Here is a 16,113-nt window from a genome sequence, read left to right on the forward strand (position 1 = left end):
CGGGCTCCCGCTCCTCCCCTCCCGCGATAAAAACCTGGCCTGACACCTCCGGTGACCGCGTGCTTTTATGTCCGGACGGAGAAGGCTGCTTTGGGGTGGGCAACCTCAGGCCCGGGTCCAGCTGGAGTGGTCCTCGCCTTCTGCCCCCACAAACCTACAGGGAGAAAAATGACCAGGGACATCCCTGGTATCAGGACAGATTGTATTCGATTTGAGGTACCATCTTACCAGTATGCACAGGTCTTGCCGTCTTCTCCAGCGGCTTTTAATTTGACACACTTTGCTTGTGGCCTTGTCCCTGTACTAGGGGAAGGTCAGGGACTAACAAGAGAACCCAGACTACCAGCGGGTCCCACACAAGCTAATAAGTTGAGGCCCCAAAATCAGGCTGTACTTGGGAGCTCAGAGGAGATGAGACCGGCTGGGAAATTCAGGAGTTCCCGAGAGAGAGCAAGAGAATGCATATATGGAATCTTAGATGAGTGGAAAGAAAGGGGAAAGTAACCCAGCTAAAAGGAAGAGGAAGTGAACAAAGACTTGGAGGTGTGAACCTGTGCGGAAAACAGGTGACCTTGTTTTAAGGGAAAGAAAGGCAGTGATGACGTGAGGCTGTAAGCTGGCAAAATCCTGGTTTGATAAGTCCTTTATTATCCTGATTCTGGAAACACCACATTTCAGCCCTTCATACCTAGTAACCAAAATGGGCAGCAAAGCTCCAGGAATGGGGGCCTTCAGGGACTAGTGAACCCCAGATTTCTGGGAGCAGACCTCTCCCCCAACCTCCCCAAAGGCGCTATTCCCCGAAATAGTTTGGACCCCACCCCTGTGGTGGGGGCCGGTCAGTGGCAGAGATTATCATAATAGTGTTACTGTTAGTATTATACTAATTCGGTAGTGGTCCTAGAGGCTTCCTTTACTTAGCACTTCCTCAACTTTGCCAAGCGCTTTGTGACCATTTCAAAAATACTTTGATCAACCGAGGGGATGTCGTTGCGGTTCCCAGAGGCGGAGAGCCCAGGGTCACACAGTCAGTCTGGAAGCCACACTCCAAAACCCTCGGGCGTCTGCCCTGTAATCCAACTTTCCGAGTCCGTTAAAGAACGTTTTGACTTTATTCAGCAGGTTCTCTGATCTCCCACCCCAGTCTTCACTCGCCTCCCGGCCTCCACAGGGCCCGCGAGGCCGGCTCCCTCCCCGTCCTGAGTCTGCGTTGGGAAGGGCCTACGGGACCCTTTGGTCCCAAGCTCCGAAGGTTCAAGAGTGGACGCCGCGATCCAGAGGGAAGGGCTTGCCCCAAAGCACTCGACGCGTGAGGCAGGGAGTCCCTGCCCTTGCCCGGGTCCAGCCCCGCGCCCGCTCCTTGCCCTTCCCCGGACCCCCAACTCCAGGAGAGCCGGCCCCCGGGCGGCGGCGGTCACACCTCGGACTCGCGCGGTGGCCCGCGGGCGCGCTGGCAGCCGTACAGCCACTGGATGACGCGCGCGTTGCGCTCCACCACCGACACCTGGGGGCGCCCATCCCGCTCCGAGCCCGCCGCCTCTGAGCCGCCGCCCTCCGCACCGTCCCGGCGATCTCCGCCGCCTTCGCTGGACGTCCAGTCGCTGGCGTCTCCGGAGCCCGGCGGCGCCGACGTTCCGGGCTGGGGGTTGGCGTCGGCGCCCCAGCTCTGCGGAGAGAAGCGCTCGGCCCCCAGCACCTCCACGAGCGCGCGCTCCAGGCCGCAGTAGTTGAAGAAGCGCTCCTTCTCCGACAGGGGCAGCGAGCATGTGGGGCACAATGCCCGCTTTCCCGCCGCTTCTGGGGCATCTTGGGGCGCGGCCCAACCCCCGGGAGCCGCGGGTCGCTCCGATGAGCCTGCGCTGCTCGAGGCGACGTCTCGGGGGCTGCCCAGGAAGAGGCGCCGCACCAGCCCCTGACCCTTGGCGTTCTCTTTGTTCACCGAAGCCTTGCAGTCCCGCTTCTGGCGGTAGAAGATGAGGGAATCAGGCCTTGGCAGTCGCCTGCCACTGCCCCGGCGGGCGGGCCTGGGCGTCCTGGGCGATGGAGGGGGCCCCAGCTCGTTGCAAGGGTGCGGGGTGAGCGGCCCGGGACCCCCACGCAGAGCCGGCTCCTGACGTCGCGCGATCACCTGGTGCGTCTTGACATACTTGGCTTTGTCGGCCTCTAGCCTCTCCACGGCGCTGGGGGTCCGTCCCCGGGACGGGGTGGAGGGAGAGGCCAGAAGCATTTTAGCAGAACTGGGCAGGACAGTGCTCCATAAGCCACTGGAGGCAGGCAGATAGTGAAGGAACTGAGAGCAGTTGGCTGGGGCTCCCTGGGACCTGCTGGGGAAAGAGGAGTGGTCAGGGGGAGAGTAGGAGATGACTCTCCTGAAGGCATTCCTGGGAATAAGGTCAGCCAGCCACCCCTCCCCCATGCAAGTCAGCCAGGTGCCATGCCTAGGGGGCAGAGGCTCAGGTATCCCTTCCCTGATCCCTCAAAGACGATGGGCAGGGGCTTTCTGATCATCCAGAGACCTAGGCCCTTTTGAGCGTGCCCCATTCTGGCCACAGGGCCATGCCAAGCAGGCATCAGCAAGCCAGACCCTTGGAAAAGGAAATGGGGCTGTTCCCCGGTCTGGTTCCCGAAAGTAGCCTCAACCGGAAAAAATACCTCTTCCCAACCTAGCAACTTTGAGTCCAAGACAAGGAGGCTTCCCAGCCACCCGCCGGTTCCAGCCAGACCCACCCATCCCGCCCCCAAGCACAGAGGTCAGGGACATAACCACAGGGTAGGAGCCTCCGGTAATTGCAGCCAACTGCCCTGCCCAGGCCCGGCAGGGCCGTCAGGGAAAGAGAGGGAGACGGTCACCACGTCACTTCAGCCAGCTATCTGCCGCTCAGTCTGTGCCCCTTCGAAGGGAATTCCAGAATGCTCAACTTGTAAACATCACTTTGTTTGCCCCTTGCACTTCCTTTTCACAGGAGAGAAAACTGGCGCAGAGAGGAGGGCCTAGTTCAGGTCTCACTGAGGGTTTGGGCCCAGGACTGGAACACAGGTCTCTTGCTTTGTAGTCTGAATCTCTCACTTGCCTATCAGAACTTTCCTCTAGGTTTAGCTTTTAGTCTTGCTGCTTTAAGGCCAAGCGATTTCTGTGAGAGATGGGCCCCTGACCTCACTAAAAAGTCCCTTCCACTAATTCTTCCCAGGAACTTGTACTCCCAGAAACCTGCCCTCCGGGTCCCCCACCCTGAGACCCCCATGACCCTTCTTCTCCACCTTCCTTTTTTGCTGGGGAAGGGGGCCCGGAGGGATTGTAAATCAAGAGCTGACAGTTCCCTTGGCAGGAATAGAATGGGCCACCCACACAGCCCAGCACACTCCACCCCACTTCTGTTTCCCTGCTCCTCCCATCCTCCATTCAGCTGAGAGGGACACAGAAGTTTTAGGGGCTGAGGAGACCTCCTTGGGCTGGAGGCAACAAAGGAACACAACTTGCCAGGGATGGGGGGAGGGGAGTAGAAATTCTACCAATCCCATGCACCCGAGGGCAGCCTGCATGAGTATAAATGCACACACAGACACCCACTTAGTGTCCAGTAAGTCAGCCCATAGGTAGCTGGTGACTGGGAACCCAGGCAGCAAGGAGAGCCTGGCAGTGCCCTCCTTCCTGCCTCCCAAAGACTCAACTTGGCAACAGGTCTGATTCCAAGGTCCCAGGAGGGATCTGTGCTTGTCTGACCTCATAGGTACCCTCCTGTCCCCTCCTCTTCCCAGCCCTGAGCAGGAGGCTATAAAAAGTTCCTAAACACAGGGACCAAAATAGTTTGCTGTCCACTGCCTCTTCCTGGCCTTCTGAGCTCGTTGGTGCCCGACCGCAGACATTCCCTCCCTAGAAGCCTGGCAGACATCCTTGTGCCCTCTGTCCCTCTGCCCACCTTTCCCAGCACTGGGGTCGGCGGGCTGACAAACTTTGTCCAAGCTTTCGGCTATGGACACAGATGTGAGCTGGGGGACAGTGCTCCCTGGCTTGGTGCCAGCCTCCGTGCCCTTGGGTGCCTGGGTGCCCTCCCACCCCAGCTCCCGGCTCAGGATGCACTCACCTCTGCATGGAGAGGCTGAATGCCAGGGTCCCCAGGCAGGTCCAGACTGAAGGCAGGAGGGACAGCGGGGACTGGAAGTAACTTTGGTGGCAGCCAAACCTCACTCTCCACAGGAAAAGCCGAGAGAGCCTCCACCCCCCAGATTAACTCTTGCCTTCCTGACCTGGAGCCTGGCCTCTGTTAACTCCTTCCTGGTCACCATCTCAGAGCAGGAGAGGACCCTTGGACGACGTCCAGCTCCTTTATTTAGCCAATGGTCACACAGGCCCTGGCAGGTTAAGCGGTTTGCATAGAGGCACAGTAAGCTTGGGGCACAGCCAGCCCAAACAAGGTCTCTGGTTCCCCAGCTTCCTCCAGAGGCCTGGGGTGGGGACAAGTTATTCACGTGGAGTCAGCCCGCTCTGCTGGGCCTTGGTGGATGCTCTTCTTTCAGATGGGAAGGCAGGGCAGGGTTCTAGTTCACCATGCTTTTTCCCTCTGGAGCAGGTTTAGATCTGCCCTGGCCTGCGTGTGTGAAAGGTGTCAAGCTTGCTCTCCCTAGGGGTGAGGCCAGGAATCTGCAGCCTAAAAGTGGGGACAGGGGTGCCGCCAGATACGCAGGGTGAGCCCCTCCCAACAAGTCTTGGCAGGAAGGTCACAAGGGAGCCCACTGGAGGGGCCTCTGCCCAAGATCCTCTGATGGCAAATGGAATTGGCTGGGAAGAGGGTAATGAAGGGATGGGTCCAAGCCTGGGGAAAGGACCTCTTTCCCTCTTTGCCCCCTTCGGGGACTTCTAGAGCTGGCCTAGTTTATTATTTGACACCTCACTTCTTAAGGTGGGAGTCCTGTCCCCACAATGCTGGTTCCAGGAGTGCACCTCCTCCTCTCTCCCCACTGGGAAAACTCTGCAGTACCCAGAGCCCCAAGACTAGTGCCCCTGCCAAGGGGTCCCTGCACCCCTCCTGACTTTTCACAAATCTCTTTCCCTCCCTTCTAGCACTTTTTAATGTTTGCAAAGCATGTTCGTGCCTTTGCTCTCTGATCTCCTTTGTCCTCCACAAAGACCCTAAACAGCAGACCCAGCAGGGGTGACCGTCCCACTTGATAGGCAAGGAAACAGGATCGGGGGTGCCTAATTCCAACCCCAAATCCACTCTTTCCACTGCACCCTCAGCCTGGCAAGTAAGGTAATAAGTCTGAAAACTACAAGGCCCATCTCCTGGTAACGAATTTTATTACCTAGTTAAAGGGAGTATTTTTTGTTGTTGTTCATCCATACTGTGTTGTTACAATGCTCTACAAAATGCTCTAATGTACCTGATCAGAATTCATCCCCAGGACTACGTTTCAGAAGTAGGTTTATTATTTTCTCCATTGGACTGCTGAAGAGAATGAGACTCAGGTGAAATGATTTATCAAGTTCACACAATGAGGAATACTAGTTAACGTGTATTAAGAGACTGATACATGCTAGGCACTGTTCTAAGTACTTCGCACAGTGATTAAGACATTTAATCCTCAAAACCACCCAATGAAATAGGGACTTTCATTCTCCTGGTTTTACGGATGAAGGTGGGGTGCCCAGTAGCCCTGAGATCTGGCCCTGAAGGGGTTAAGCATGAGGCCGGGCAGAGCCCAGCTGGGATGCTGTCAATGGCAGGAAACCTGGCCTGTGAAGGAGGGGGAGGATGGGGCTGTTGTGTCTGACTCTTATACAACCCCCATCCTTTTGGTCTTAAAGGACCATCCGGGTTGGGAAGAAGGGCAGGCAAGGGGCCTCCTTCTCAGCTCTGGCCAGACACCAGGTTACAGATAGAGGGGCCTTCTGAGTCAATGCAGGTCGCTGCCCTGGAGTGGCCCCCGATCTGACGAGGGTGAGTGGAAGTGAGCCCACCTCCCCTTAGGAGTGGTCAAGAGTTGGGGAGACACAGTCCTAGGCCCGGGAGCCCCCAGTCCGAGAGGGGAGACACAGCCCTGCCCCCATGGGTCTAGATGGGGTTTGGTCAAAGAGCCTGCTCTCAGGAGCTCCCAGTCTGAGAGGTGACAGTAGTCTGTCCCAGGAGGTCAGGATCCTGGAGAGCAGAGTCATGATGTCAAGGTCAGACAGGATTGGGTTTGTGAGTGAGAGAGCCCTTGAAAGAGTCAGCCCTCTAAGAGGTGGGGGGTGGACATCATGAGGTGGGGCTCCAGCTGCCTGCCCTGCCTGTATCTTGGCCACACTTGACTTGAACGGGATCGCCTCTCTTTTTGGTCATGGGTCCCCTGGGAGAGCCCTAAAGTGATTCCTTCCGGCCCCAGAGCCAGGGCCTTGGTTGAGGGGGAGGCCAAATCTGAGGGACGTTTCCTTCCTGACTCTGAGCTCCTTCCTGGATCACCCCGAGGATGAGGATAGATGGGAATGGGCCTGAGTCAGAACTGGCTCCTTCCAGGAGAGGGTGGTGGGAGGGTAGGGGCACAGCTCCAGCGAGTGCTGGAAATCAGGAGTTACCCTTCAGATCCACCTTTAAGCCCCAGATCTACACTGTCCCAGGGCAGAAGTGTGTGATGGTGTCTTTGATTCTAAACCTGGCCCATCCCTCACTGGCTGTGTTGCCTGAAGCAAGAACTTAACCTCTCTGAGTTCCCTTCTGTGTAAATGGAAAAAACCCAGCTTTAAGTGTGGCATGAAGTGGTGCCTGAGAAAAGCACCTGGGGCCTCAGGTGCTGGTAAATGGCAGGAGTCCTGACCTCTTAGGTCTTGTCCTCCAACACCTAGCTGACACCTCTGGCCCAAATCCCTCTCTCTCTCTTTTTTTTTTTTCCTAATCCCTTAGCCTCACTCTCAGCCACTTTCAACAAGTCGTTTTGAACACTGCCCTCTGCTCAGGGGTCTGCAGATGGGTCAGACCTGGCTTTTGCTTTCCGGGAGCTCGGCCTGCTGCAGGGGGGTGGGGTGGGGTGTGAACAGAGGTGTGAAGGACTGATCACAGCTCCTGGGCAGAGCAGCCTGATGTAACAGAAGATGAACAAAGCCGGGGCCATGGGAGGGGGTGCAGCATTCGCTCTGCCCCTGGGGTGAGGTGGGGAGCTTTCAAAGAGGAAGTGCACCGATTTGGGGTCTGCAGGGGATTTCTGTTGGGGGTGGGATGCGCGAGGTTGTGAGATGATGGTGACACGGAGCAAAGGCAGGCTCAGTGAGAGAAGGGGGGCGGTCAGAGAAGAGGTGGGGGGCTCAGAGCAGGGAATGGGGTTCGATCAAACGTGGAGGGTTCAGGGAGAGAGGGCGGGGCTCAGGCTAGCTTCTGTGATGCCCCAGCACCCACAGAAGGGGCCCCCTATCCCCATCCCCGCCCCGCCTCCGCCGGCAGCTGGCGAGCCCTACAGAGATTAGAGCTGCGGTCCCCTAATTCAGGGCTTTCCGTTTCGGAAAGAATCTCAGCCGCAACAATAGCCCGGCGCCCGCGCCCCCTCCCTCCTAGGGAGGTGTCCTTAAACGTTTTTCCCCCGGAGCACCTACAAGTCGCCAACGAACCACGGGAAGAAAATCGGATATCTGCTGTCAGGAACTGACAACAGAGTTGGAAGAACAAAAGCCAGACTGAGTGATTGCTCTGTTCTAAGCTCTCGGCTCTGGGTCTGACTCTCAGTGGTACCTCACCTACTCCTTACAAAACCCTGCGTGGAGTCAGTGAGGAAGCCGAGGCAGGGAGGGAGGCCGAGTGGCTCACCTATCGTCACGCGGCTTAAGGAGGGTCGAGTTGGGACTCCGGAGCCGGCTCTGACAGGCTGAGCCGCCCTGCCTGCCTCGATTCTACCCCTCGGGTCGCGCAAATCGGCCCTCCCTGCTCGCCTGTCCGCCTACTTCGCTTCTCTGTTGGTTGGACAGGACTTCGTCTTCAGGACCCTGAGCCAGGACTGGAAGGAGGGAGGCCCCGACTGCATTCTGCTCCAGCCGTATTCACCTGCTACTCCTTGGTCATCATCCTTACCCCCATCTCCAGCATTCCACCTTCCGCCACTGTTTTCACCTTTAGACTGAGCACCAGGAACATCCAGTCTCCACTAAGGGAAATAGCGGAACATGTGGAAGGGAATCAGGGGCTTCTCCCAGAAAGCAGTGACAGATCTATCCTCCTACGTTGACAAATAGACCTTCATAAAGACACTCTGAAAAATGTTTTGTTTTGTTTTGCTTTTTTATACAGAGAACCTCAGCAAAGTACCAAAGATGACTGTATCTAATTATCATTAAGGATGTACAGGTATTTTGTTAAAGGGGCAGCAATATTAGATGAGTGAAAAAACAAAGATGTGATAATTCATATATTATTATATCTTCATTCCATAAAACCTATTTTTCTTGCTTTGATTTCAGGAAAATGATCAATTGTGTTGCTCAATAACACAACACAATTAAATGATCAATTTAATTAAATAATTAAAAATTCACGTAATTTGTATTCTACTGATAGTAATGCCTAATTAGACAATCTTCAGTCTTTTTTCTTTTTTTTTAGTTTTTTAAAATTTCAATTTGGGGTAACTGATGTGTGGAGGTAATAGCAATTAGCATTGAAAAAATCTTTTTAAAAAAATTAAATTCTGAAAACAATACTTAAATTTAGAGATGAGCTATGAATGTTACATAACATGTGCAAACATTTAAATGGTGTGTATATAATAAATTATCATTAGCATAGAACATATTATAATTTATTGTAATGGCATTATATAAATCCCTGTCTCTTGCATCACAATTGTTACCATCTCATACAGCAATGTCTAGATTCATAACAGTATAGAATTGGCACCAGGCTTCTTGCATGTAATGTCTTGCCTGCATTTACAAATTTAAGTGCAAAATGTATTGTTTAACATTGCAGAATGTTCCTCAGCCATCATATGCTACTATTGCAGACACCATGCTCCCCGCTGGAACACGAAGTGAAGCAAGAAAATGGATGCTGAGCCCTTGCTCGGAAACAATACCCCCTTACGCACGAATCTGTGCATTAATGTGCTCTGAGAGGAAGGATTTGACAAGCTAATTAATTTGTATTTTCTCTTACCTAAGGGCTTTCGCCAGTCTTCCCCCACACTCCAAGCAGTGGCTGTCAGCAATTTCAGCAGCAGTGCAAACCTACCGGCACTGGGATGCAACCGTCTTTTGTTTGGAGGAGAGGCAGGAGAAGTGGAGAAGTGCGTTTATTTCCCTGGGGCTGAGTGCAGTTAGGTCTGAGCAGATGTTGAGGGTTTTGCCTTACTCTGTGCAGCGCGGAGCACTGGGTCCCAAGTGGCAGATGCCCATGTGGTCCTTAATAAATGACTTTTGGGGTACTTTTAGATATCAAGGACCCCCTAATGGGCAGGAGCAACTCTGACCACTTGTAACAGTGGCACTGAGCTATGGTCATGGAGGTCCTGTATCACAGTGAACATACTTGATATTAACATTCTGAGCCATGGTAAGTCGCTTCAGTCCTGTCCAACTCTTTGCGACCCTATGGACTGTGTAGCCAGTGTCCTCTCTCCATGGGATTCTCCAGGCAAGAATACAGGAGGGGGTACCCATGCCCTCTTCCAGGGGATCTTCCCGACCCCAGGGATTGAACCCACGTTTCCTGTGGCTCCCTCATTGTAGGCAGATTCTTTACTGCTGAGCCACTGGGGAAGCCCTGATGTTAACATACACTTTTATTTATTTATTTTTATTAAAAAATATGTATTAATTTAACTTTGGCTGTGCTGGGTCTCCGTTGCTGAGCAGGCTTTCTCTAGTTGTGGTGAGGAAGGGCTTATTCTTTGTTGCCATGTGTGGGTTTTTCATCGCAATGGCTTCTCTTGTTGCTGAGCACAGGCCTTACATGTGTGAGCTTCAGTAGTTACAGCACACGGGCTCAGTAGTTGCGGATCCCAGTTTCTAGAGCGCAGGCTCAGTAGTTGTGACACATGAGCTTAGTCGCTCCACAAAATGTAGGAGCCTCTTGGTCCAGGGATCGTACCTGTGTCCCCTACATTGGCAGGCAGGTTCTTAACCACTGGACCACCAGCGAAGTCTAGGACCTACCCTTTTATATGTGAGGAGGGCAATTTCCAGAGAAGGTGGAGTTTGAAGGCTGGGCAGACACCCCAAGAGGTGGACATTATGAACACCACCTCTCACGTCACCACAGCATTATAAGCAACACCTTAATATCACCACTGGATTATAGCTGTCGCCTTCTCCATGGCCGTTGTCAGGTTCCCCATCGTTCCCAGGCCTGGGAACATCTGTACTTTTTGCCGTTCAGCAGTTACTCATCTTTCTCCTGGCTCTTTTGCCCTGATCTTGGCCACTTTTTCTCCCACACCCAGTCCTTGTCTTTCCAGAGTGCGGTACCACGACTCAGAGGGGCCCTTGATCTCAGTCTGGGTCCAAAGAATCTATCACATCTCTCTGGCTTACAGCACTTCGTTTAATTTGATTATAGCTAAGGGACTCTTGCTTCGATGGCTGAAACAAAGCTTCCCCCTCTTCTCTGCTGTGCAGAAACCTGTGTAGACAGATCCCTGAGAGGACAGTCTGCCCGAGAACAGAGTCAACAGAGATGAGAGATAATGAAAACCAACCTTGATGAGCGGAGCCTCCGTATCTCATCATGCCTAAAGCATACCTACATATGGGCTTTACACTGTGTAAGCCAATACATTTGTTTCTTTTTGGTGGGATTGATTTTTTTAGTCACTTACAAACAAAATCAACCAGAAGGAAACCCATCATTCTCTCCCAAACTAGGTCCCTTCCTCACAGTGCCTGTAGCGTTGAATAGGTGCAGCCTTGGTTTGCCTACCATTCTGACCCAGCTCCACCCTAACTTCTCAGGTGTGCTGACCAGATCCCTCCAGGTTTGTGGTAAAGCTGGCCTAGAAGAGCAGCAGAAATTCCCATAGTCAGGAGGCCAGAGTTATGGTCTTGACTTGGACATGAACTCACTTTTGGTCCGGAGCAAGTCACTTCCTCTCTCTGGCCTTAGGTTCTGATGTGTTAAAAAGAGAAAAGTAGATTAGACCATTGGTTCCCCAAAACTATTCCTAGGGTGGATTCCAGTTTGGTCCATGAAGTTTACCTGAAATGCTTTTTCTCTTTTTTTGACCATGTTGGGCAGCTTGGGGGATCTTAGTTCCCCAACCAGGGATTGAACCCTTGGCTCTTGGCAGTGAAGGCACTTAGTCCTAATCACTGGACCATTAGGGAACTCCCTGGGGGCTTGTTAACAAGACCAACACCAGGTCTCCACCCTTGGAGAATCTAACTGAGTAGAGCTGGGGTGGAGTCAGGGAGGAAAGACTGCAACATTGGTTCAGGCTGACTTTGCTGCTCTGAATGCCCTTCCTGGAGATTTTAGATTTAACATGTTATCTCTTGCAGCTGAAAGTAGCTGTCATAGTTGGCTTATTCAGTTGACTGAACCTAGTACTCAACATGACCCATATTCAGTGAGGCTGAGATATCAGCATTTACCTGGTGAATGTGTCTGATGTCTAAAAAGATAGGACTGTTGGGACGTTCCTGGTGGTCCAGTGGCTAAGACTCTGTGCTCCTGACACAGAGGGCCTGGATTCCCTCCCCAGTGGGAGAATTAGATCCCGCATGACCCAACTGAAAAAGAGAGATCCTGCATGCTGAAATGAAGAGCCAAGATCTGGTGTGATACAACTCCGGCACTGTCAAATCAACAAATAAATATTAAAAAGATAGGAAGGTTGGAGGAGATTTAGCACATGAAATTGCACATACTCCCTATTCTCACCAAGGACATTCCCAAGGGCACTCAAAGGGTAGTTTTTCACCGAGGTGCTGAGATAAGCATGAGAGACAGCAGCATCAGTGACCCTGAAAAGTGTTATGGTGGATGTCCTCTGTGGTTTGGATATGGAAAGAGGTGCCCCCGAAATGGGCTCCCTGACTTCACTGGAGATGACAGGATCCTAGAGGAACACAGGAAAAGTGGCTGAACTGCCAGAGACGCTGCTCCCTGTGGCAGGATGAAGTGATAATTAGACTCTTTTGGCTTGTAGCAATCTTTGATCAGAGTGTCTCTAGGAATGAAACAGAAAAGCAACTGAATAAATATGATAGAGTTACATAACAGGAAGACAACAACGACAACAAAGCTACGTCTTATGGCCAGGAGCCTAACTTAAATTGTCAAAATGGAGCATCTCAACCTGTCGGCTAATTTCCATGTCTAAGCCGGTTCACAGACCTGAAGTCCTAGGAGGCCAGGTCCCTTCAGGGAGGACTTCGTGGCACTGCCACAAGTGTATGCTGGGAATCTTTCTCCAAGAAAGGGGGACGGGAAAAGCCAGACCTTTAGGGGTTACTGAACATTAGCTTTGAATGGATGCTAATATCTAATCAACGAGTGCAAAACGAAACTACTGATCTATCTCCTGTTCCCCCATATCTCTCTCACTACTGCCTTTCTAAGTCGATCCCTCTCTATCCCTGTGTCCTTCCAATTAATTGCTCAGGCCAAAACCTTGGAGTAATTTTGGACATCTCTCTCTCTCTGACATTCCATGTTTCATTTATCAGCAATATCTACTGGCTCCATCTTCAGAAGACATGAGATTTAATCTTTTTTTTTTTTTTAATTATACATTTGACTATGCTGGGTCTTAGTTGTGACACTGTGGGATCTAGTTCCCTGACCAGGGACTGAACCCAGGCCACCTGCTTTGGGAGCGTGGAGTCCTAGCCACTGGACCACCGTGGAAACTCTCCAGATTTAATCACTTCTATCTTCCTCCACTCTGACCATCCTGGTCCATGCTATCACCATCTCTTAGTTGGATTATTGCAATGGTCTGTAAGTCTCCCTTTTTCTTCTTCTTTAAAAAAAAATTTTTTTTTAATGTGGATCATTTAAAAAAATATTTATTGAATATGCTACTGTCTTAAGTTCTGATTTTTTGGCTGAGAGGTATGTGGGATCTTAGCTTCCCAACTAGGGATCGAACCCACACCTCCTGCCTTGGAAGGCAAAGTCTTAACCACTAGATCACCAGGGAAGTCCCTAAGTCTCCCTTCTTCTAACCTCATCCGTAATAGTTTGCTCTCAGCATAACAGTTTGATCAGTCCTTTAAAAACCTAAGTCAATCCTGTCACTTTATCTGCTCAAATCCCAGAAAAAAAGTCTCCTCATTTAACTCGAGAGAAAGCCAGAGATCTCACTGACTTGCAAGGCTTTCCATGACCTGGCCCTGCTGGCTCTCTGGCCCGATGGCCTACTCTTCTCCCTCACACTCACTTTGCCCAAGGTATTTTTGGCCTCTGGCCTGTTCCTTGAACCCACTGACTACATCCACCTCAGGGCCTTTGACCCTCTGCCTGGAATGCCCTGTCTCTAGGTCTCCGCTTTGATGCCTCTTTCACTTCCTTTAGGACTTTATTGATATCTCACCCAGCGAGACCTCCCCTGACCTTTACTAAGTTTACTAGGTCAGTCAGCCCCTTTCTGCAGCATTCCCAATCCTTTTTTGAAAATTAATTTTTGTTTGAGTATAGTTGATTTACAATGGTATGTTAGTTTCTGCTGTGCAGCAAAGTGAATCTGCTATGCACATATCCACTGTTTTTTAGATTCTTTTCTTACACAGGTCATGGCAGAGTATTGAGTTCCCTGTGCTATACAGAAGGTGAGAAGTGAAGCTGCTCAGTCGTGTGCAACTCTTTGCGACCCCATGGACTGTAGCCACAAGGCTCCTCCGTCCATGGAATATTTTCAGGCAAGAGTACTGGAGTGGGTTGCCATTTCCTTCTCCAGGGGATCTTCCCAACCTGGGGATCAAGCCCAGGTCTCCTGTATTGCAGGCAGATGCTTTACCCTCTGAGCCCCCAGGGAAGTTCATAGAGTAGGTCCTTGCTGGTTATTTGCTTTCTATATAGTAGGGTGTACATGTCGATCCTTTTTACTCTGCTCTACTTTCCTTTGGGACTTCCCAGGCAGCTCAGTGGTAAAGAATCCACCTGCCAATGCAGGAGACTTGGGTTGGATCCTCGAGTGGGGAAGATCCCCTGGAGGAGAAAATGACAACCCACTCCAGTACTCTTGCCTGGAGAATCCCATGGACAGAGGAGCCTGGCGGGCTCCAGTCCATGGGTCCATGGACACAGCTTAAGAAGGAACACAGCACAGCACTTTTTCGTTGCTCCTTCTTGGCTTTTTAAAAAACTTACCACATTCTAACATACTGAATAATTTACTTGTTTATGCTCATAAATATCAGCCCCTCACCTGCCCCTTGCCACACACACACACACACACAAATGTAAGTTCAATGGAGGCAGGAATCTGTGTTTGGTTCGTGGATATATCCCAAACACCTGGAACAGTAGCAGTGCCCAGTGGGTGCTCAATACATTCATTTCATGAATGAATGCTGAAGAGCCCCTGGAGGGACTGTGAAGGGGACCAGAGAATTTCTTGAGAGGATGGGCCTTGGGACCAGAGTGATACGAATTTTAGCCCCTAGAAGCCCTTCCAGAACCATGCAGTTTCCTTCTGGTCAGTGACAGAGGAGGGGAAGTCTGATGAAGTGTCCTCGGAAGGGCTTCCTCACTCTCAAGGAGGCACTGGAGGAAAAGGCCCCTTTGCTTCTCTGGATGTGATTCTTAGGACTAGTCTATCATCTTGGGACCGTGGGGACAGCAAGTTTAAGGAAAAAGGTGTGTGGGTTGGTGGGGGAGGGGGAAGGGACGTGTGGATACTCTTGAGTCCTTTACTCATAATGCGCCCTTGGGGAAGGGCTCAATCCCCCCACCAGTTAGTTGCAGTTAGTTGACGCCTACGGCTGGCACCTCCTTCAGGTCTGTCTCGGCTGCTGGGAGTCCCCCTCCCCAAGGGTCACATCGTCTTGGGGAGTGGCCCACGTCTAGTGATTGAGAGAGGTGAGGGTATAAAGTAGTTCTAGCCCAAATGGAACTCTGACGGGCAGTACTTGCTCCAAAGCGTGTGCTGATGTGCTTAGTCGTGGCCGACTCTTTGCAACCCCATGGACTGTAGCCCGCCAGGTTCCTCTGTTTTTGGAATTTCCTAGGCAAGAATCCTGGAGTGGGTTACCATTTCCTTCTCCAGGGTGCCAAAGCACGGGTTGAATCAAAGACCTTCATGGTGCTATGTCCCTTTAAGGAAGAATACAGGCATATAGGAACTGCGGGGGTGAAGCATGAGTGACTCCACTTACCCTTACTCTGATAATCCCCTGGAGACCTCCTGCTTACCAGCTTGGCCACTCTGCAGGGTTCAGGGTCCTGGTTCTCAAAAGGGGCACACTTTTGCCCAAAAAAGTTATACTGAATGCTAAGCTATGTCTGTTTCCTGGGTGCTTTGGATTCCTTGTATCCAGGGACCAGAAGTCAAGAAGCGAGCTTACTATCCTGGCAGGAGTGTTCAACCTGATTGCGAATAGGCTGCTCCATGGGGGCACGGAGGAGTAACTGTGGATCCAAGATGATTTACTTGGCTGCTTCTTGGTAGTCCCCAGCCCAGCTGCAACTGTAAATGGCTGGTTAAGCTCCCTGAATATTCATTGGAAGGACTGATGCTAAAGCTCCTATACTTTGGCCACCTGATTTGAAGAGCTAACTCATTGGAAAAGACCCCGATGCTGGGAAAGATTGAGGGCAGGAGGGGAAGGGGGTGACGGAGGATGAGATGGTTGGATGGCATCACTGACTCAGTGGACATGAGTTTGAGCAAACTCTGGGAGATGGTGAAGGACAGGGAAGCCTGGCATGCTGCAGTCCATGAGGTCACAAAGAGTTGGACACGACTGAACAGCTGAACAACAACAGTAATAACAACAACAAAGATAACCCTGGCTTGAGAAGGGCATGGTGACCAGGGGCTCAGGCACCCTGAGGGTCTGGATCATGCCACCAAGTGAGCCACTGCATGGTCGCTGAGGCTCGAGGGGAATGTGGCAAGGGTAATGGAGGCGGGAGATCACCAGAGAGGCCGCAGCGGTGGGAGCTGTGGCTCTTGCCACTGACATTCCTTCCTGAATTCCCTCAGGAAGAGGGCCAG

At 51.8% G+C, this 16,113-nt stretch overlaps 1 protein-coding gene across 2 annotated transcripts; it reads right to left on the reverse strand.

Moving 5' to 3' along the window:
- Positions 1–645: 645 nt before the first annotated feature.
- FAM110D (family with sequence similarity 110 member D) lies at positions 646–4,204 on the reverse strand. 2 transcript variants are annotated; one of them, XM_052635580.1, is made up of 2 exons: positions 4,083–4,204; positions 646–2,321 (listed from the first exon to the last, which is right to left on the reverse strand). In XM_052635580.1, the coding sequence occupies exons 1-2, from the start codon at positions 4,088–4,090 to the stop codon at positions 1,415–1,417; spliced, it is 915 nt and encodes a 304-aa protein (XP_052491540.1). In that variant the 5' UTR covers positions 4,091–4,204; the 3' UTR covers positions 646–1,414. The 2 variants fall into 2 exon arrangements, with proteins under 2 accessions (XP_052491540.1, XP_052491539.1); XM_052635579.1 differs by having other exon boundaries at positions 646–2,324; positions 4,083–4,136.
- Positions 4,205–16,113: the final 11,909 nt, after the last annotated feature.

This window comes from Budorcas taxicolor, chromosome 2 (genome assembly GCF_023091745.1).
Source record: "Budorcas taxicolor isolate Tak-1 chromosome 2, Takin1.1, whole genome shotgun sequence".
Classification (NCBI taxonomy): domain Eukaryota; kingdom Metazoa; phylum Chordata; class Mammalia; order Artiodactyla; family Bovidae; genus Budorcas; species Budorcas taxicolor.